The sequence below is a fragment of the Anomaloglossus baeobatrachus genome, chromosome 1 (assembly GCF_048569485.1).
Source record: "Anomaloglossus baeobatrachus isolate aAnoBae1 chromosome 1, aAnoBae1.hap1, whole genome shotgun sequence".
NCBI classification, from domain to species: domain Eukaryota; kingdom Metazoa; phylum Chordata; class Amphibia; order Anura; family Aromobatidae; genus Anomaloglossus; species Anomaloglossus baeobatrachus.
The window spans coordinates 898,740,685-898,761,714 of record NC_134353.1 but is presented as its reverse complement, the minus strand read 5'-3'; the positions used below and the strand labels follow the sequence as shown (position 1 = coordinate 898,761,714).

At 50.9% G+C, this 21,030-nt stretch overlaps 1 protein-coding gene across 3 annotated transcripts in view; it reads right to left on the bottom strand.

Annotated features, from left to right (window-relative positions):
- Window positions 1-21,030, bottom strand: part of KIF24 (kinesin family member 24) — a 58,490-nt gene that overhangs the window by 8,832 nt on the left and 28,628 nt on the right. For all 3 annotated transcript variants that reach the window (XM_075327071.1, XM_075327070.1, XM_075327072.1), the window contains 2 exons: window positions 20,537-20,608; window positions 6,030-6,139 (listed from right to left, as the gene is read on the bottom strand). In XM_075327071.1, the coding sequence (XP_075183186.1) occupies window positions 6,030-6,139; window positions 20,537-20,608 (182 nt within the window). The remainder of the gene's footprint in view (window positions 1-6,029; window positions 6,140-20,536; window positions 20,609-21,030) is intronic.

Below are 21,030 nucleotides of genomic sequence, written 5' to 3'. Positions count from 1 at the left end.
TCTGTGGTGTTACATAGGACTGCAGGTAACATCTACTACATGATCTGTACTCTGAGAGGTATCACTGTTGCAGGAGTCAACTACTAAAAATCGCATAAAATGGGACTGGGCCTCTAATTTAGGGTAAAGTTACTTTTATTTTACAAGTGAAGAAGAGACGTGTAGATTGGTCTGTTCTGGAGGAAGGCGCATGGTTTCCTCGTCACAAATAGGGAACCTGCTAAAAATTTTATCATACCCCTGCTGCAAGCTAAGCGTACGACATGACCGCCGGGCGACTGCACATTGTTTCCACGTAGTCTGTAACCACAAGAGACACAAAAGTCTGCATTATAGGAGCCGTGGACACAAAACAATCTGTTTCTGAAGCATTTTTGGTTTGGAATGATTTAAAAACAATAAGAAAAAAAAAAAAAAAAACTGTTTTAAGTTTGTGTTTACGCAACTCACATCGGTTCAGTTTGGTTATGAAAGTCAGCACAGGCATTAGCAACCTAGTAGATGACGGTGACATTCAGTATATAACAAAAGTGAGTACACCCCTCACATTCATGTACCGTATTTTTTGGACTATAAGACGCACCTGACCATAAGACGCACCCTGGTTTTAGAGGAGGAAAATAGGAAAATAAAATTTTAACCAAAAAATATGGTCATGACACACTGTTATGGGGCGAGGATCTGCTGCTGACACTGTTATGGGGGTAATGTCCCCAAATTCTCTACTAAGGTACCCCATTCTGATAAGGATCCTCCTGCCTTGTATATGATCCTGCTGATATACCCCCCATCCTGCTAATAATATACCCCCCATCCATCCTGCTCATGATATACCCCCATCCATCCTGCTCATGATATGCCCCCATCCATCCTGCTCATGATATGCCCCCATCCATCCTGCTCATGATATGCCCCCATCCATCCTGCTCATGATATGCCCCCATCCATCCTGCTCATGAAATGCCCCCATCCATCCTGCTCATGATATGCCCCCATCCATCCTGCTCATGATATGCCCCCATCCATCCTGCTCATGAAATGCCCCCATCATCCATCCTGCTCATGAAATGCCCCCATCCATCCTGCTCATGAAATGCCCCCATCCATCCTGCTCATGATATACCCCCATCCTGGTAAATGGCGTGTATCCTGTGGCACAGGAAAAAAAAAAATAAACGTTTATACTTACCTTTCCTCACTCCCTGAAGCACCGATCTCTGTCTCAGCTGCAGCGCCGCTGTGTGGAGCAGTCACCGGTGTCTGCAGCATCGCGTCTTCCTGTCTGTGCCGGCGGTAAGCTGATCGATTCTGGTGGATACTAGCGGCGCGCACAGCGATGACGTCATCGCGGTGCGCGACGCTAGTGTCCAGATCAGCTGACCGCCGGCACAGACAGGAAGACGCGATGCTGCAGGGGGGCGGCTCCACACACGGTGACGGGTGAGTACACTGATTCACTGCACCCCGCGCTGATAATGATGCACGGGGGCAGTGAATACAGCCGCACATGATCACTCCAGGCTGTAGTTGCCAGGGGTGATCACGGCCGGCTGCTAATTATGCACGCACCCCCCCCCCCCCCGCCCATCACCCCGCCCACCTGTCAGCGCCGGTTTCGCTGAGAGATGATGGGTGGGAGGATGGGCGTGCATATGTAATGAGCGGGCCCACGTGGTCATGGCAGGCTGTTACAGCCTGCTCGTGCCGCGGATGACCCGCTGCACCGCGGCACCCTCATTCCCCGCAGCCTTATAGTCAGACCATAAGACACACCCCCCCACTTTCCCCCAACATTTGGGGGGAAAAAAGTGCGCCTTATGGTCCGAAAAATACGGTAAATATTTTATTATATCTTTTCATGGGACAGCACTGAAGATCTGATCCTGTGATACATTGTACAGTGTCAGTGTGCAGCTTGTGTAACAGGGTAAATATGGTGTCCTCTAAATAGCTCAATACACAGTCATGAATGGTGTAAACCGCAAACAAGAAGAGTGAGTACACCACTGAGTGAAAATTGGCAAATTTTGCAAAATTAGCCATTTTATCTCCCCTGGAAGAAGAATTGTTGCTCTACATAAAGATGGTCGAAGCTATAGGAAGATTGTCAACAGCCTGACATTGAGCTGCAGCACGGTGGCCAAGAACATACAGCGGTATAACAAGACAGGATCCTGTTGTGAATATGTTTTCCAGTTTGGAGCTCCCTCTTGTGGTCAGTGCTAGGAGGTGCAGTTGATGTGTGGAATGGAAGCGACACACCTGCAGAGGACTGGCAATCAGGGTCAGATTGGACTATTTAACTTTGTAGCGTTCTCTTGTTACTTGCTGGTGGTCAATTGCTCCTGTGTGTTAAGGACATTCTGCAACCAGCTCTACTCTCTTCCAGAACTTCCCTCAGATAAGTGGTCTTGTACCTCTGTTATTTGTTTACCATCTTTTGTTGTTCTGCTTTGATACTATGCATGATTCCTAATTTGTCTGTGTGGAGTTCGTGGTGGAATGGGATCATTCCCTGCTGGGAGTGTCTGTATACTTAGCTCCATGATTCTGCAAGATTTGTGTTTTGTCATACCTGGTATTATTCAGTCCCTCATCTGTATTAGTGTTTTTGGATCCCAGGAACATCTGAGTGCTGGTACAGTGGGGGAGAGGTTTAGTAACCTCAGGATTTTTCCATATCAGAAGTGCTAGTATTTATTAGGCTATGTGCGCACAGTGCGTTTTTCGCGGCGTTTTTGCGCGTTTTTCGGGTGTGTTTTTGGCCTCAAAACTGCAGGACTTTGCTTCCCCAGCAAAGTCTATGAGTTTTCATTTTTGCTCTCCGCACACATCTGTTTTTATTCAGCTGCGTTTTTGTGGTGCCACAAAAACGCAGCATGTCAATTATTCCCGCGTTTTTCACTGCGCTTTTCATCCATTGAGTGCAATGGGATGTTGAAAGACGCAATGAGAAACGCAAATAGCTGCGTTTTGGTGCGTTTCTAAGACCAAAAACGCAGCTATAAACGCAGGAGGTGGGTAGTAAAGTGACGTGTACAGGAAGAGGATTCCTTCTGTCAGTAAATACAGAAGCGTGAATCCTCCCGGTACCGTCACCGTCGCTTCCACCTCCCGTCATGTGCATGTATGCTGCTGTGCGGCGCCATGTCTGGGCGGGAGGTGGAAGCGGCTGCGAAAACAAAAGTTAACAGTAGAAAAAAAAAAAAAAAAAAAGTTATACTCACCTGTCTGCAGGGTCCCGGTGACATGCCCGCTCCCAGATCCTCTCACGGTATCGCCACCCCCGCTCCGGCTGTGTGCAGACGGCCGGGAAAGCTCCGATGGATGCAGGACCTGGCGATGGATCACCTGATGCAGTCACCTGACGCATCAGGTGATCGTAAGTATCGCGGTGACGCGGGCGCCCGGCCGGTATCAGCGGATGCGTCAGGAGACTTCATCCCTGATTACCGGCAGCTGCTAAAGCGATGGGACAGGATCAGACTCTCATCCGATCGCTCCAGGAGCTGCCGGTAATCAGCACATAAGTGAGTATTATTTTTTTTATTTTTTTTTGCACCGATGCATCAGCTGATTGTATAATCGGCTTTTATACAATCAGCTGATGTGTGATGGGATTCAGGCACTTGATCATGACACATCATCTGATCGCTTTGCCTTCCAGCAAACCGATCAGATGATATTGGATCCGGATTGGACGGCGCGGGACCCTGACCCAGGTTTACTGCGGAGGGGGGTTCTTTATTTCAATAAAGATGGAGTCACTAATTGTGTTTGTGTTTTATTTCTAATAAAAATATTTTTCTGTGTGTTGTGTTTTTTTTTTTATCTTTACTAGAAATTCATGGTGGCCATGTCTAATATTGGCATGACACCATGAATTTCGGGCTTAGGGCCAGCTATACAGCTAGCCCTAACCCCATTATTACCCAGCGAGCCACCCGGCATCAGGGCAGCTGGAAGAGTTGGATACAGCGCCAGAAGATGGCGCTTCTATGAAAGCGCCATTTTCTGGGGTGGCTGCGGGACTGCAATTCACAGCGGGGGTGCCCAGAAAGCATGGGCACCCTGCACTGTGGATTCCAATCCCCAGCTGCCTAGTTGTACCCGGCTGGACTCAAAAATTGGGCGAAGCTCACGTCATTTTTTTTTAAAATTATTTCATGAAATTCATGAAATAATTTAAAAAAAAAGGGCTTCCCTATATTTTTGGTTCCCAGCCGGGTACAAATAGGCAGCTGGGGGTTGGGGGCAGCCCGTACCTGCCTGCTGTACCTGGCTAGCATACAAAAATATGGCGAAGCCCACGTCATTTTTTTTTGTTTGGGGGGGGGGGGGGCAAAGAAATCCTGCATACAGTCCTGGAAGGAGGATGCTGAGCCTTGTAGTTCGACAGCTGCTGTCTGCTCTCCTGCATACACTACTGGATGGAGGATGCTGAGCCTTGTAGTTCTGCAGCTGCTGTCTGCTCTCCTGCATACACTAGTGGAGAATGAAGAACATATTGAAGAAGGAAATGACATCAGACCTTTTTTTTTTTGTTCACTGATAAAAAACGCATAAGGACGCAGTGAGCAAAAATGCAGCAAAACGCAGCAAAAAAACGCACCAAATCGTGGCAAAACGCGTGCGTTATTTCGACGCAGGTGCGTTTTTAGCGGCCAAAAACGCACAAAAACGCAGCGTCAAAAAAACGCAGTGTGCGCACATAGCCTTAGGGGTTTTACGGCTGCAGACAGTTGCTCTTTCCTATAAAGATAGTTTGGGCACCACCTTTGCTGAAATCTGTCCTTTCTGGCTTTGTATTGTGTTTTTCTATATCATCGTAGCCTTTACATGTGGGGGGCTATCTATCTATCTTTGGGGACTGCTCAGAGGCAGATTAGCTTTCTTATATTTCTATCTGTGAGATTATTTAGTTCTCCGGCTTTGTCGAGGCATCCGGGTCATCGTAGGCACGCCCCACGGCTACTGTTAGCTGTGTGTCAGGATTATGTCTGCAGTCTAAGTTTCCAGCCACTCTGTTACCTGTTTGGGACTCCGCATTATTTGATCCTCCGCGGTCCCTGAATCATAACAGGATCCACTCAGAACAAGCCTCACCATGGTCGACCAAAGAGGTTGAGTGCACGTGCTCTATTTTTGTGCACTCAACTTCTTTGGTTGACCATGGCAAGGCTTGTTCTACAATGAACCTATCTTGGGCACAGTATGGCCTTTTTCACTTAGGGGTGTAGTCACTTTTGTTGCTAGCGGTTTTGACATTAATGTGTGTGCTGAATTATTTAGATGGCACCAAATTTACCCTGTTACACAAGCTGGACTGTGAATAAGGAAGCATATTCCGAAACGCGTCCCTCGTCCAGGTTTTTAACATGTATTAATAAAGAAGAACAAATTTTACATTTTAGATGTCGTGCTGGACTTTTTTGTTTTTCCTAGTGTCACGGCCAAGATTTTTTTCCGTGCACTATCTGACCGGACTTCCATCTGACTGGTGAGCTGGAATTGAGAGTTCACTCTCCTTTGTTTTGTGACTACTGTACATTGTATCACGGGGTCAGATCTTAAGTTGTCCCATGAAAAAATACATTTACAAAAATGTGAGGGGTGTACTAACTTTTGTGATATATTTTTATGTCTGAATAAATTGCGTTCCGGTGAGTCAAATTTTGTGGGGCTCCATGTGATTTGACAAATATTAATTAACATTTTCTTGGAGAGCCGCTTTGAGCTCACAGACCTGGGTGTTATGCTATATGCACACAGTGTCTTTGCCGAGTTTCTGAACGGAAACTCAACATTTTTGAGGGGTCTTTGGAGAGGTTTTTGCTCAATTTCTGCTCTATAAATCACTCAAAAAAAACCCTTAAAAATAAATTAGTTTCATGGCATAAAGAGGCTGTAGACTCAGCCCACAGGTTTTGATGCACCGATTGCAAAGCTTACACTAGTGCAAGGTATAAATGCTTCTCAAGGTGACCGCATTTATCATGAAGCATTTCCCATATCCCACCATTTCTTACCGATCTGCGTAGCGCAGAGTGTTCAGCGTGTGCTCGGTGGCGATGTGACTCGGGGATATATTGGCGATCATGCAGGTCTTGGAGTTTCCAATAAAGGAATCTTTCAGCACCTGAAGATAAAGAAGGGAATTTTGTTTACTTACCGTAAATTCCTTTTCTTCTAGCTCCTATTGGGAGACCCAGACAATTGGGTGTATAGCTTCTGCCTCCGGAGGCCACACAAAGTATTACACTTTAAAAAGTGTAACCCCTCCCCTCTGCCTATACACCCTCCCGTGCATCACGGGCTCCTCAGTTTTGGTGCAAAAGCAGGAAGGAGGAAACTTATAGATTGGTCTAAGGTAAATTCAATCCGAAGGATGTTCGGAGAACTGAAAACCATGAACCAAAAGAACAATTCAACATGAACAACATGTGTACACAAAAGAACAAACAGCCCGAAGGGAACAGGGGCGGGTGCTGGGTCTCCCAATAGGAGCTAGAAGAATAGGAATTTACGGTAAGTAAACAAAATTCCCTTCTTCTTTGTCGCTCCATTGGGAGACCCAGACAATTGGGACGTCCAAAAGCAGTCCCTGGGTGGGTAAAAGAATACCTCGATAAAAAGAGCCGAAAACGACCCCCTCTTACAGGTGGGCAACCGCCGCCTGAAGGACTCGCCTACCTAGACTGGCATCTGCCGAAGCATAGGTATGCACCTGATAGTGTTTCGTGAAAGTGTGCAGACTAGACCAGGTAGCTGCCTGACACACCTGCTGAGCCGTAGCCCGGTGTCGCAATGCCCAGGACGCACCCACGGCTCTGGTAGAATGGGCTTTCAGCCCCAAAGGAAGCGGAAGCCCAGAAGAACGGTAGGCTTCAAGAATCGGTTCCTTGATCCACCGAGCCAAGGTTGACTTGGAAGCCTGCGAACCCTTACGCTGGCCAGCGACAAGGACAAAGAGCGCATCTGAACGGCGCAGGGGCGCCGTGCGAGACACGTAGAGCCGGAGTGCTCTCACTAGATCTAATGAGTGCAAATCCTTTTCACACTGGTGAATTGGAATAGGGCAAAATGACGGTAAGGAGATATCCTGATTGAGATGAAAAGGAGATACCACCTTAGGGAGAAATTCCGGAACAGGACGCAGAACCACCTTATCCTGGTGAAAAACCAGGAAGGGGGCTTTGCATGACAGCGCTGCCAGCTCCGACACTCTACGGAGCGATGTAACTGCCACTAGAAATGCCACCTTCTGCGAAAGACGTGATAAAGAGACATCCCGCAGCGGCTCGAAAGGTGGTTTCTGAAGAGCCGTTAGCACCCTGTTAAGGTCCCAGGGTTCCAGCGGACGCTTATAAGGTGGGACTATGTGGCAAACTCTCTGCAGGAACGTGCGGACCTGCGGAAGCCTGGCTAGACGCTTTTGAAAAAATACGGATAGCGCCGATACTTGTCCCTTGAGAGAGCCGAGAGACAAACCCTTGTCCATTCCGGATTGAAGGAATGAAAGAAAAGTGGGTAAGGCAAAGGGCCAGGGAGTAAACCCATTATCAGAGCACCAGGATAAGAAGATCCTCCAAGACCTGTGATAGATCTTGGCGGACGTTGGTTTCCTGGCCTGCCTCATGGTGGCAATGACATCTTGAGATAACCCTGTGGACGCTAGGAGCCAGGACTCAATGGCCACACAGTCAGGTTGAGGGCCGCAGAATTCAGATGGAAAAACGGCCCTTGTGACAGCAAGTCTGGGCGGTCTGGGAGCGCCCACGGTTGACCCACCGTGAGATGCCACAGATCCGGGTACCACGACCGCCTCGGCCAATCTGGGGCGACGAGAATGGCGCGACGACAGTCGGACCTGATTTTGCGCAGCACTCTGGGCAGCATCGCCAGAGGAGGAAATACATAAGGCAGTCGAAACTGCGACCAATCCTGAACTAATGCGTCCGCCGCCAGAGCTCTGCGATCTTGAGACCGGGCCATGAATGCCGGGACTTTGTTGTTGTGCCGTGATGCCATGAGATCGACGTCCGGCGTTCCCCAGCGGCGACAGATCTCTCGAAACACGTCTGGGTGAAGAGACCATTCCCCCGCGTCCATGCCCTGACGACTGAGAAAATCTGCTTCCCAGTTTTCTACGCCTGGGATGTGAACTGCGGAGATGGTGGAAACTGTGGCTTCCACCCACTGCAGAATCCGTCGGACTTCCTGGAAGGCTTGACGACTGCAAGTGCCGCCTTGGTGGTTGATGTATGCGACGGCAGTGGCGTTGTCCGACTGGATACGGATCTGCCTGCCCTCCAGCCACCGATGAAAAGCCAATAGGGCTAGATACACTGCCCTTATCTCCAGAATATTGATCTGAAGGGATGACTCTCGGAGTCCAGGTTCCCTGAGCCCTGTGGTGGAGAAAAACCGCCCCCCACCCTGACAGGCTCGCGTCCGTGGTGACCACAGCCCAGGTTGGGGGTAGGAAGGATTTTCCCTGCGACGGAGAGTTGGGAAGGAGCCACCACTGAAGTGACGTCTTGGTTGCAAGGGAAAGAGAGACGTTCCTGTCGAGGGAAGTCGACCTCCTGTCCCATTTGCGGAGAATGTCCCACTGGAGTGGCCGCAGATGGAATTGCGCGAAGGGCACTGCCTCCATTGCTGCCACCATCTTCCCCAGGAAGTGCATGAGGCGCCTCAAGGGGTGTGACTGACCCCGAAGAAGAGATTGCACCCCTGCCTGCAGAGAAAGCTGTTTGTCCAGCGGTAGCATGACTACTGCTGACTGAGTATGAAACTCCATCCCGAGGTAAGTCAGTGATTGGGTCGGTGTCAACTTAGATTTTGGGAAGTTGATGATCCACCCGAACTGCTGGAGAGTCACAAGAGCGACGGTAAGACTGTTTTGACACGCTATCTGAGAGGGTGCCCTGACCAGAAGATCGTCTAAGTAGGGAATCACCGAGTGGCCCTGAGAGTGTAGGACCGCCACAACAGATGCCATGACCTTGGTGAACACCCGTGGGGCTGTCGCCAGGCCGAAAGGCAATGCCACGAACTGAAGGTGTTCGTCCCCGATGGCGAAACGCAAAAAGCGTTGATGTTCGGGTGCGATCGGCACATGGAGATAAGCATCCTTGATGTCGATCGATGCTAGGAAGTCTCCTTGTGACATCGATGCGATGACCGAGCGGAGAGATTCCATCCGAAACCGTCTGGTGCTCACATGTCTGTTGAGTAGTTTGAGGTCCAGAACGGGACGGAACGAACCGTCCGTCTTTGGCACCACGAACAAGTTGGAGTAAAAGCCGCGACCATGTTCCTGGGGGGGAACAGGGATCACAACTCCTTCTGTCTTCAGAGCGTCCACCGCCTGAAAAAGTGCATCGGCCCACGCGGGGGGCGGAGAGGTTCTGAAGAAACGAGTCGGGGGACGAGAGCTGAACTCTATCCTGTAACCGTGAGACAGAATGTCTCTCACCCATCGGTCTTGAACATGTGGCCACCAGGCGTCGCAAAAGCGGGAGAGCCTGCCACCGACCAAGGATGCGGTTCGGGGATGCCGAGAGTCATGAAGAGGCCGCCTTGGAGGCATTGCCTCCGGCGGGTTTTTGGGGGCGTGGCTTAGCCCGCCACGCATAGGAGTTCCTCTGGCCTTTCTCCGGCCTGCTGGACGAAGAGGATTGGGGCTTGGCGGAGGGACGAAAGGACCGAAACCTCGATTGTATTTTCCGTTGCTGAGGTCTCTTCGGTTTGGACTGGGGTAAGGAGGAGTCCTTTCCCTTGGATTCCTTAATAATCTCATCCAATCGTTCGCCAAACAATCGGTCGCCAGAAAACGGCAAACCGGTTAAGAACCTCTTGGAAGCAGAGTCTGCCTTCCATTCGCGCAGCCACATGGCCCTGCGGACTGCCACAGAGTTAGCGGATGCCACCGCTGTACGGCTAGCAGAGTCTAGAACTGCGTTCATGGCGTTGGAAGAAAAAGCTGACGCCTGAGAAGTCAAAGACGTAACCTGCGGAGCAGAATTACGTGTGACCGCATTAATCTCAGCCAGACAAGCTGAGATAGCTTGGAGTGCCCACACGGCTGCAAAAGCCGGGGCAAAAGACGCGCCCGTGGCTTCATAGATGGATTTCACCAGGAGCTCTATCTGCCTGTCAGTGGCATCTTTTAGCGATGAGCCATCTGCAACCGATACCACAGATCTAGCCACCAATCTAGAGACTGGAGGATCCACCTTGGGACATTGAGCCCAACCCTTAACTACGTCAGAGGGGAAGGGGTAACGTGTGTCAGTAAGGCGCTTAGTAAAGCGCTTGTCCGGAACCGCTCTGGGCTTCTGGACAGCATCTCTGAAGTTAGAGTGATCGAAAAACGCACTCCGTGTACGTTTAGGGAACCGAAACTGGTGTTTCTCCTGCTGAGAAGTCGACTCCTCTACAGGTGGCGGCGGGGGAGATATATCTAACACCTGGTTGATGGACGAGATAAGGTCATTTACTATGGCGTCCCCTTCAGGTGTATCAAGATTGAGAGCAACGTCAGGGTCAGAGCCCTGAGCTGCGACGTCCGCCTCGTCCTCCAGAGAGTCCTCAAGCTGGGAACCCGAGCAGCGTGAAGAAGTCGGGGAAGATTCCCAGCGAGCCCGCTTAGCCGGTCTGGGACTGTGGTCCGGGCAGGAGTCCTCCATGTGAGACCTAGGGCCCCCCCTGGGAGCGCGCTGCGGCGCGGACCGAGAGGGGCCTGGAGGCGACGATCCAACAGGGCCCGGGGCCTGTGTAAGGACCGGTCTGGACTGAAAAGCTTCTAGCAGCTTGGCAGACCATTTGTCCATAGACTGAGCCATGGATTGTGAAAGTGACTCAGAGAGTTTCTCAGCAAAAACAGCAAACTCTGTCCCTGCCGCCTGGACAGGGGGAGCAGGGGGGTCTACCTGAGCCGAGGGGCCCACTAGTGACCGAGGCTCCGGCTGAGCAAGCAAAACAGGGGTCGAGCATTGCTCACAGTGAGGGTAGGTGGAACCCGCAGGTAACATAGCCGCACAAGAGGTACAGGTCGCAAAATAACCCTGTGCCTTGGCACCCTTGCTCCTTGTGGACGACATGCTGTTGTCTCCTAGGAGAGTGATCACTGAGGGTATATGGGAAAAGGTATATAGCCCGACCGAACAGAAGAAGGGAATTTTGTTACTTACCGTAAATTCCTTTTCTTCTAGCTCTTATTGGGAGACCCAGACGATTGGGGTATAGCTACTGCCCTCCGGAGGCCACACAAAGCACTACACCAAAAGTGCAAGGCCCCTCCCCTTCTGGCTATACCCCCCCGTGGTATCACGGGTACTCCAGTTTTAGTGCCAAAGCAAGAAGGAGGAAGCCAACAACTGGTTTAAACAAATTAACTCCGATTAACATCGGAGAACTGAAAAACCGTTCAACATGAACAACATGTGTACCCGCAAACAGCAAAAACAATCCCGAAGGACAACAGGGCGGGTGCTGGGTCTCCCAATAAGAGCTAGAAGAAAAGGAATTTACGGTAAGTAACAAAATTCCCTTCTTCTTCAGCGCTCTATTGGGAGACCCAGACGATTGGGACGTCCAAAAGCTGTCCCTGGGTGGGTAACGAAATACCTCATGTTAGAGCTGCAAAACAGCCCTCCCCTACGGGGGTGTCACTGCCGCCTGCAGGACTCTTCTACCTAAGCTGGCATCCGCCGAAGCATAGGTATGCACCTGATAATGCTTGGTGAAAGTGTGCAGACTCGACCAGGTAGCTGCCTGACACACCTGTTGAGCCGAAGCCTGGTGCCGTAATGCCCAGGACGCACCCACGGCTCTGGTTGAGTGGGCTTTTAGCCCTGAAGGAACCGGAAGCCCAGCAGAACGGTAGGCCTCTATAATTGGTTCTTTGATCCATCGAGCCAAGGTAGCTTTAGAAGCCTGCAACCCCTTGCGCGGACCAGCGACAAGGACAAAAAGTGCATCGGAACGGCGCATGGGCGCCGTGCGGGAAATGTAGATCCTGAGAGCTCTCACCAGATCTAGCAAACGCAAGTCCTTTTCATACCGGTGAACCGGATGAGGATAAAAGGAAGGCAAGGATATATCCTGATTAAGATGAAACGAGGATACGACCTTAGGGAGAAACTCCGGAATGGGGCGCAGCACTACTTTGTCCTGGTGGAACACCAAGAAGGGAGCCTTGGATGACAGAGCTGCCAGCTCAGACACTCGCCGAAGCGATGTGATCGCAACAAGAAACGCCACTTTCTGTGACAGGCGAGAAAAAGAAACTTCTTTGAGAGGCTCGAAAGGCGGCTTCTGGAGAGCAACTAGTACTCTGTTCAGATCCCATGGATCCAACGGCCGCTTGTACGGGGGCACAATATGACAGACCCCCTGCAGGAACGTGCGCACCTTAGGAAGACGTGCTAGACGCTTCTGAAAAAACACGGATAGTGCCGAGACTTGCCCTTTAAGGGAGCTGAGCGACAAGCCCTTTTCCAACCCTGATTGCAGGAAAGACAGAAAAGTGGGCAATGCAAATGGCCAGGGAGACACTCCCTGAGCAGAGCACCAGGTTAAGAAAATCTTCCACGTTCTGTGGTAGATCTTAGCAGAAGTTGACTTCCTAGCTTGTCTCATTGTGGCTACCACTCCCTGGGATAAGCCTGTTGACGATAGGATCCAGGACTCAATGGCCACACAGTCAGGTTCAGGGCCGCAGAATTCTGATGGAAAAACGGCCCTTGAGACAGCAGGTCTGGACGGTCTGGAAGTGACCACGGTCGGCCGACCGTGAGATGCCACAGATCCGGATACCACGATCTCCTCGGCCAGTCTGGGGCGACGAGTATGATGCGGCTGCAATCGGATCTGATCTTGCGTAATACTCTGGGCAAGAGTGCCAGAGGCGGGAATACATATGGGAGGCGGAACTGCGACCAATCTTGCACCAAGGCGTCTGCCGCCAGAGCTCTTTGATCGCGCGACCGCGCCATGAATGCCGGGACCTTGTTGTTGTGCCGAGACGCCATTAGGTCGACGTCCGGCACCCCCCAGCGGCGACAGATTTCTTGAAACTCGTCCGGGTGAAGGGACCATTCCCCTGCGTCCATACCCTGGCGACTGAGGAAGTCTGCTTCCCAGTTTTCTACGCCTGGGATGTGAACCGCGGAGATGGTGGATGCTGTGTCCTCCACCCAATTCAGAATGCGCCGGACTTCCTGAAAGGCTTGCCGGCTGCGCGTCCCTCCTTGGTGGTTGATGTATGCCACCGCTGTGGAGTTGTCCGACTGGATTCGGATCTGCTTTCCTTCCAGCCACTGTTGAAAGGCTAGTAGGGCAAGATACACTGCCCTGATTTCCAGAACATTGATCTGAAGGGTGGACTCTTGCGGAGTCCACGTCCCCTGAGCCCTGTGGTGTAGAAACACTGCTCCCCACCCCGACAGACTCGCATCTGTCGTGACCACTGCCCAGGATGGGGGCAGGAAGGATCTTCCCTGAGACAATGAGGTGGGAAGGAGCCACCATTGTAGAGAGTCCTTGGCCGTCTGGGAAAGAGAGACTTTCCTGTCTAGGGAAGTTGTCTTCCCGTCCCATTGGCGGAGAATGTCCCATTGAAGTGGACGCAGATGAAACTGCGCAAAGGGAACTGCTTCCATGGCTGCCACCATCTTCCCTAGGAAGTGCATGAGGCGCCGCAAGGGGTGCGACTGGCCCTGAAGGAGAGATTGCACCCCTGTCTGTAAGGACCGCTGCTTGTTTAGCGGAAGCTTCACTCTCGCTGCTCGAGTATGGAACTCCATGCCAAGATACGTTAGTGACTGTGTCGGTGACAGATTTGACTTTGGAAAGTTGATGATCCATCCAAAAGTCTGGAGAGTCTCCAGCGTAGCATGTAGACTGAGTTGGCATGCCTCTTGAGAGGGTGCCTTGACAAGTAGATCGTCTAGGTAAGGGATCACCGAGTGTCCCTGAGAGTGCAAGACTGCTACCACCGCCGCCATGACCTTGGTGAAGACCCGGGGGGCTGTCGCCAGACCGAATGGCAGAGCTACGAACTGAAGATGGTCGTCTCCTATCACAAAACGTAGAAAACGTTGATGTTCTGTAGCAATTGGCACGTGGAGATAAGCATCTTTGATGTCTATTGAGGCAAGGAAGTCTCCTTGAGACATTGAGGCAATGACAGAACGGAGGGTTTCCATCCGGAACCGTCTGGCGTGCACATGTTTGTTGAGCAGTTTTAGGTCCAGAACAGGACGGAACGAGCCGTCCTTTTTTGGCACCACAAAGAGATTGGAGTAAAACCCTCTCCCTTGTTCCTGAGACGGTACAGGAACCACTACTCCTTCCGCTCTTAGGGAGTCCACCGCCTGCCGCAGGACATCTACACGGTCTGGATGTGGGGAGGTTCTGAAGAACCGAGCTGGAGGACGAGAACTGAACTCGATTCTGTACCCGCGAGACAAAATGTCTGTCACCCACCGGTCTTTGACCTGTGACATCCAAGTGTCGTAAAAGCGGGAGAGCCTGCCCCCGACCGGAGATGCGGAGGGAGGGGACTGGAAGTCATGAGGTAGCCGCTTTGGAAGCGGTTCCTCCATTTGCTTTCTTGGGGCGTGAGTGAGCCCGCCAGGAATCTGAGTTTCTTTGCGTCCTCTGAGTCCCTTTGGACGAGGAGAATTGTGTTTTGCCCGAACCTCGAAAGGACTGAAACTTCTGCTGCCACTTTCTCTGCTGAGGTTTGCTTGATCTGGGCTGGGGTAAAGAGGAGTCTTTACCCTTGGACTGTTTAATGATGTCAGCCAATGGCTCGCCAAACAGTCTATCTCTAGATAAAGGCAAGCTGGTTAAACATTTTTTGGAACCAGCATCTGCTTTCCAGTCCTTTAACCACAATGCCCTGCGCAAAACTACCGAATTGGCAGACGCCATTGAGGTGCGGCTGGTAGATTCTAGGACCGCATTGATAGCGTAAGAGGCAAACGCAGACATCTGCGAGGTAAGGTGCGCCACTTGCGGCACCGCTGGATGTATGATAGCATCCACTTTTGCTAAACCAGCTGAAATAGCTTGGAGTGCCCATACGGCTGCGAATGCTGGAGCAAACGACGCGCCGATAGCTTCATAGACAGATTTTAACCAAAGGTCCATCTGTCTGTCATTGGCATCCTTAAGTGAAGCGCCATCCTCCACTGCAACTATGGATCTAGCTGCAAGCTTGGAAATCGGGGGGTCCACCTTTGGACACTGGGTCCAGCGCTTGACCACATCAGGTGGGAAAGGATAACGTGTATCCTTAGAACGTTTAGAGAAACGCTTTTCTGGATGAGCGTCGTGTTTCTGGATTGATTCTCTGAAGTCAGAGTGATCCAACAGAGCACTTAATTTACGCTTGGGATAGAGGAAACGAAACTTCTCCTGCTCTGCCGCTGCCTCTTCTGCTGAAGGGGCTGGGGGAGAAATATCTAACAGCCTATTGATGGCTGAGATAAGATCGTTTACCATGGCGTCCCCATCCGGGGTATCCAGATTGAGAGGGGTTCCAGGATTAGACTCCTGATCACTCTCTTCAGACACATCACATGGAGACTGATTGCGCTGAGACCCTGAGCAGTGTGATGACGTTGAGGGTCTTTCCCAGCGAGCCCGCTTGGGGTGGCTGGGGCAATCATCTGAGTCATTATACTCATCCTGAGAAGCCGGGGACCCCCTTGCAGTCTGGATTAAATCCAACTGCGGAGGATTAGAGGACATAGACCTCGCCGTGTCCATAGACTGAGCCCCAGGCATGGATTGCAAAGTTTCCAGGATTTTTGCCATAGCCACAGACATATTATCCGCAAAAACTGCAAAGTCTGTCCCTGACACCGGGGCAGGACTTACAAGCGTCTCAGCCTGGGTCACTACCTCTCCGGACTCCGGCTGGCGAAGCAGCACCGGATCTGAGCATTGCACACAATGGGGGTCATTGGAGCCTGCTGGTAGAGCAGCCCCACATGCAGCACACTCAGTGCACACAGCCCTAGCCTTGGCAGCCTTGCGTCTTGTGGATGACATGTTGCTGCCTCCTCAGAGCGATCTGGGGTATTCAGCCAGGAAGCGACCTCACAGTGCAAGAAATCAATAAATATCTATGTCCAGTGACACAGTACACTAATACACAGTAAGGCACTAGAGGGGCCAGCTGAAAAGCCGCTTACCGCCCGCTTAAGAGCGGGTGTGTGGTCTCCCAAAGCCCCTCAGTCTAGGTCTCCCAGAGCCTTGCGTCCTTCCTCCAGCCAGACATGCATGTAATGGCTGCCGGCGTCCTGAGAGAGGAAGGGGGGCGGGCCCTGGGCGTTCCTGACCAAGAGCGGGAAGCCTGCTTCCCTCTGTGCCTAGTGAGAGGGCTGGAGCATGTAAATCAGGCTCCAGCCCTCGTCGCTGCCGTGAAACAGCGTCTCTCCCCTACCCTGATTGACAGGGTGGGGGCGGGAACGATCGGAGCTGCCGGCGTCCTAGGCCCAAAAGCCGGGGACTAGAGTTATAAACGCCCCCGCCGTAAAAGCGCGGTCGGGGTATCCCCGGCGCACCACAAGTCACAGCAGCGCCGCCGGTCCAGTGAGGGTCGGCGCTGCGTTCCCAGAACACAAAGTCCCCCAGATAACTGTAGGAACACCAGCTCAGTGTACGGTCCCCGGCGCACTACAACGCCCAGCCAGCCCGGAGTGCGTCTGTGCCTGCCGGGGACACAGAGTACCTGTATGATGCAGGGCCCGGTCCCTGATGGTACTCCTGCTCGGCATCCACCAGGTGCTATGGGTCTGTGGATGGAGCCCGGCGTCAGAGCTTTGAGGCCGGCAGGATCCCACTTCCACAGAGCCCCCAAGGGGATGTGGAAGGAAAACAGCATGTGAGGCTCCAGCCCTGTACCAGCAATAGGTACCTCAACCTTACAACACCATCCAGGGGTGAGAAGGGAGCATGCTGGGGGCCCTATATGGGCCCTCTTTTCTTCCATCCGAAATAGTCAGCAGCTACTGCTGACTAAAATCTGTGGAGCTATGCATGGAATGTCTGACCTCCTTCGCACACAAAGCTAAAACTGGAGTACCCGTGATACCACGGGGGGGTATAGCCAGAAGGGGAGGGGCCTTGCACTTTTGGTGTAGTGCTTTGTGTGGCCTCCGGAGGGCAGTAGCTATACCCCAATCGTCTGGGTCTCCCAATAGAGCGCTGAAGAAATATATATATATATATATATTATATATTATATATATATATATATATATATATATATTAGTATCTATTCCGGCACCCTAAGGGGACCAGCACCGGGTGACTGGTGTGGCTTACCGACCGCTAAAAAGCGGAGCGTGTGTCCTCCAGATTCCCTGCCTTAGGTCTCCCAGAGTTGCAGAGCTCTTTCCTGGAAATCCTCCACCGGCAGAATGCCAAAAAAATGGCTGCCAGAGCTCTCAGGGGAGGAGTGGAGCCGTGGGCGGCGCTAGAAAAGTGCGGGAATCTGGGGTCCCCACAGTGATCAGTGAGGGGGGAGGAAACATACAGGATGCTCCGGCCCTCATATCCGACGTCAGGTCGGCAGTCCCGCCCTTACCCCTGACAGACAGGCCCGGGGGCAGGAGTTTTGCTACTAGGCCGCAATGAAGCCGGGGACTAAATTTAAGACCGCGGCCGACAAGCAGGCGCGGTCGGCGCGGAAGTCCGCCGGTCTTCACAAATCAGCAGCTGCTGCAGCGTCCGGGATGAAGGCGCTCCATGCACAGCCCCCATGGGGACACAGAGTACCTTAGAGATGCAGGGCCCGGTCCCTGAGGATGAATAGACTCCTGTCCGGCAGATTCCCACAGGGGCTGCGGAGGGAGCACGGTCCCAGTAAATGGATGACCGGTCAGGATCCCACTTCTCCCAGAGCCGCTAAGGGATGGTGAAGGAAAACGGCATGAGCCTCCGGCCTTTGTACCCGCAATGGGTACCTCAACCTTAACAGCACCGCCGACGTAGTGGGGTGAGAAGGGAACATGCCGGGGGCCCCGTGGGGGCCCACTTTTCTTCCAACCGATATAACTAATATGAGAATGCATGAGTGGATGTGTGCCTCCTTCCACACAAAGCATAAAACTGGGGAGCCCGTGATGCACGGGAGGGTGTATAGGCAGAGGGGAGGGGTTACACTTTTTAAAGTGTAATACTTTGTGTGGCCTCCGGAGGCAGAAGCTATACACCCAATTGTCTGGGTCTCCCAATGGAGCGACAAAGAAATACAAGAATTCCTCAATGTAAAATCATCCACTATAAATGTATCCTTGTAGCTAAACATTCAGATAGACTTGAAAAAGTTATCCTATAGGAGAAAAGTCTTTATTGTAGGTAAAAAAGTTCTTATTAATATACTTTACTAAATCTTCCCCTGAGATCCCATTTCAGCGCTCCTCCTCTCCGGGTCCCAGAAGCACCACTTGTCCATTTTTTGTGCTTCCCACTCCCTCGCTGTATCAGGGATGAATAGAGGGGGCTGTCGTCTGTCTGATTCAGTTAATTCGCTAAGCCAGCACCCTGTCACAGGACGGGCAGAGGAAGGTCCATACCCGAATCAAAATGAATGTAGGACCAAGAGTGGGTCTGAAATACTGTGGATGTGGGCAGTGTGAGAAAAACTTTACCCTGAAGACCCCGCCAAAAATGTTTCAGATTTTATGCTGGTATTGTAAGCTGGCCAGTGCCATTGTCGGGGGAGACCGTTAAGGGGTCTTCAGGGTCACAGAGTCGGAGTCCAAATCAAATCTGCACAGATGTATGTATGAGGAAAAATGACCACGTATCTCTATCCGGGAGAAGCTCAATGCTCATCTAATTCGTATATTATAAAATACACACAGTTATTCAGTTCAACATTGTCCCTGATTGGTCAGAGATAAACAGCAAATATAGTACGTCATCAGCCTGCTACTGGCTTCCTAATCCCAGTTTGAACCAGCTACTGAATACTTCTTTGTTCGTTGTACATTTTGGCTTCATTATCTTTGTTAACACCTTGCTGAGCATGAACAAGGAGTCAACATCACACATCCCACATGGTGTGAACCAACAGATTATAAATTCTCTCAGTAGGTTATGAATACTTGCATTGCTCAGCCTAGTATAATTTGTTTCAATGATCATAGCCTGGACCCTCACACGATCTAGAGGCCGAAAGAGTACAGTGTCTTATTGAATGCTAATTTCTAATGTATGTCTATATGCATTTAAAAGTGTAATGTGTTGTATATAAGACCTTTTAGAATAGAAAAGACTATACTATGTACAGAGTAAGACCATTTTAGATAAGAATTAGTGCAATGTGAAGTAGGGACAACTGGCCAAGAGTAGGGAGGTGTTAGTAACATTAGGTGAAGTGTTCTAGGTCAGTATAGTTAGGACAACAGGGTGGTTTATAGATAGAGAAGTTGTAGCAGAATTAGAAAGGTGCAGGTTAGCTAAAGAGTGCTGGTGCAGTGCAATAGCCGGGTAGCTCGGCGGCATTTCACAGCAAGTACACCAGGGGTTATGGAAAAGGTTTAGCCCCTGAGAGGAGCTTGGGAAATAGGTTCCTGGGACAAGGGGAATCTTCAGGGAGAAGAAGATGGCTGCCTGAGGAGCAGGGTGTGCATTTTGCCAGGGTCAGACCGGTCGCCATATGAGCAGGATCTGTTGTCGGCGGCCTGCTGGGTGAACATAGGGGCACAGAAGACGCTCAGAAGAAGGAAGAGTGCAGAGCTGGGACCCTAAGTAATGGACAGGGTTGGACCAGTCTCCTGTGGCAAAATGCAGCCAACAGAAGAAGTGCAGGCGTGCACAGAGAAAGAAAGGAACAGATAAAGGAAGATATTAAAAGGAAGGATTTAAAGTGACAGTAACCTGTATGAGAAAACCCTGCTGAAGAACAGTAAAGTTGTGTTTAAGAAAAGAAACCCTGATTGTTATGGTCTCCTTGATTGAACCTGAACCAGAGAAAAGAAGGAAACAAAGTATCCCCAGGTGGCAAGTAAGTGGTCAAACCTCCCAGACGTCTAAAGGGCCCTCAATCTGCCTGTAACAGGGCCAGGAGGCTGCACTAGACACAACACACTGACCACGAATAGAGCGCCCCCTGTTGCCCTTGTTTTACAATACACTGTCCCCATTGGGGCTCACAATCTAAAGCCCCCATCAGTATGTTTTTAGAGTGTGGGAGGAAACCGGAGAACCCGGAGGAAACCCACGCAAACACGGGGAGAACATACAAACTCTTTGCAGATGGCGTCCTTGGTGGGATTTGAACCCAGGACCCCAGCGCTGCAAGACTGCAGTGCTAACCACTGAGCCACCACAAGATTGCAGTGCTAACCACTGAGCCACTGTGCCGCCCAGCAAGTGACCTCGCTGGAATCAGGGTCACTGTCTCTACATCATGCTGTCTATGATGGGGGGAAAAAAAAATTGTCTCATTGTAGCTTTACAATTAAACCCTTGCTGGATATTGCAGTCTGGAGTTTGCTCCTACCTGGGTCAATTTGCTTTGTCTGAACGGTGTGTGAGCCTGCTCCTGATCCAGGGCACGGATACACTCCTTCAGCTGAGAAAGAAGAGGAGACACCGAGTGTTAAAACTGCGGCTTCATTACATACTGTAACCTCACAGTCCCATTCAGGGACTCAAGTCGAGGTCTCAACCAATTATGTGACCAGCGATGATGACACTTTACTGGTGAATCCCAAGAACGCTTCAATATGAATCTCTACCTTATGTAATTTTTTTTAAAACCAACAAAATTCTATTTTGATTAACCCCTTAAAAAAAATTTTTTTTTCATTGTCGCATTCCAAGAGCCACAATAATTTTTATTGTTTAGATGTAAGACAGCTTGTTTTCTGCTGGATGCTGCTATCAATCATAGGACGGCTTGTTTTCTGCTGGATGCTGCTATCAATCATAGGACTGCTTGTTTTCTGCTGGATGCTGCTGTCAATCATAGGACGGCTTGTTTTCTGCTGGATG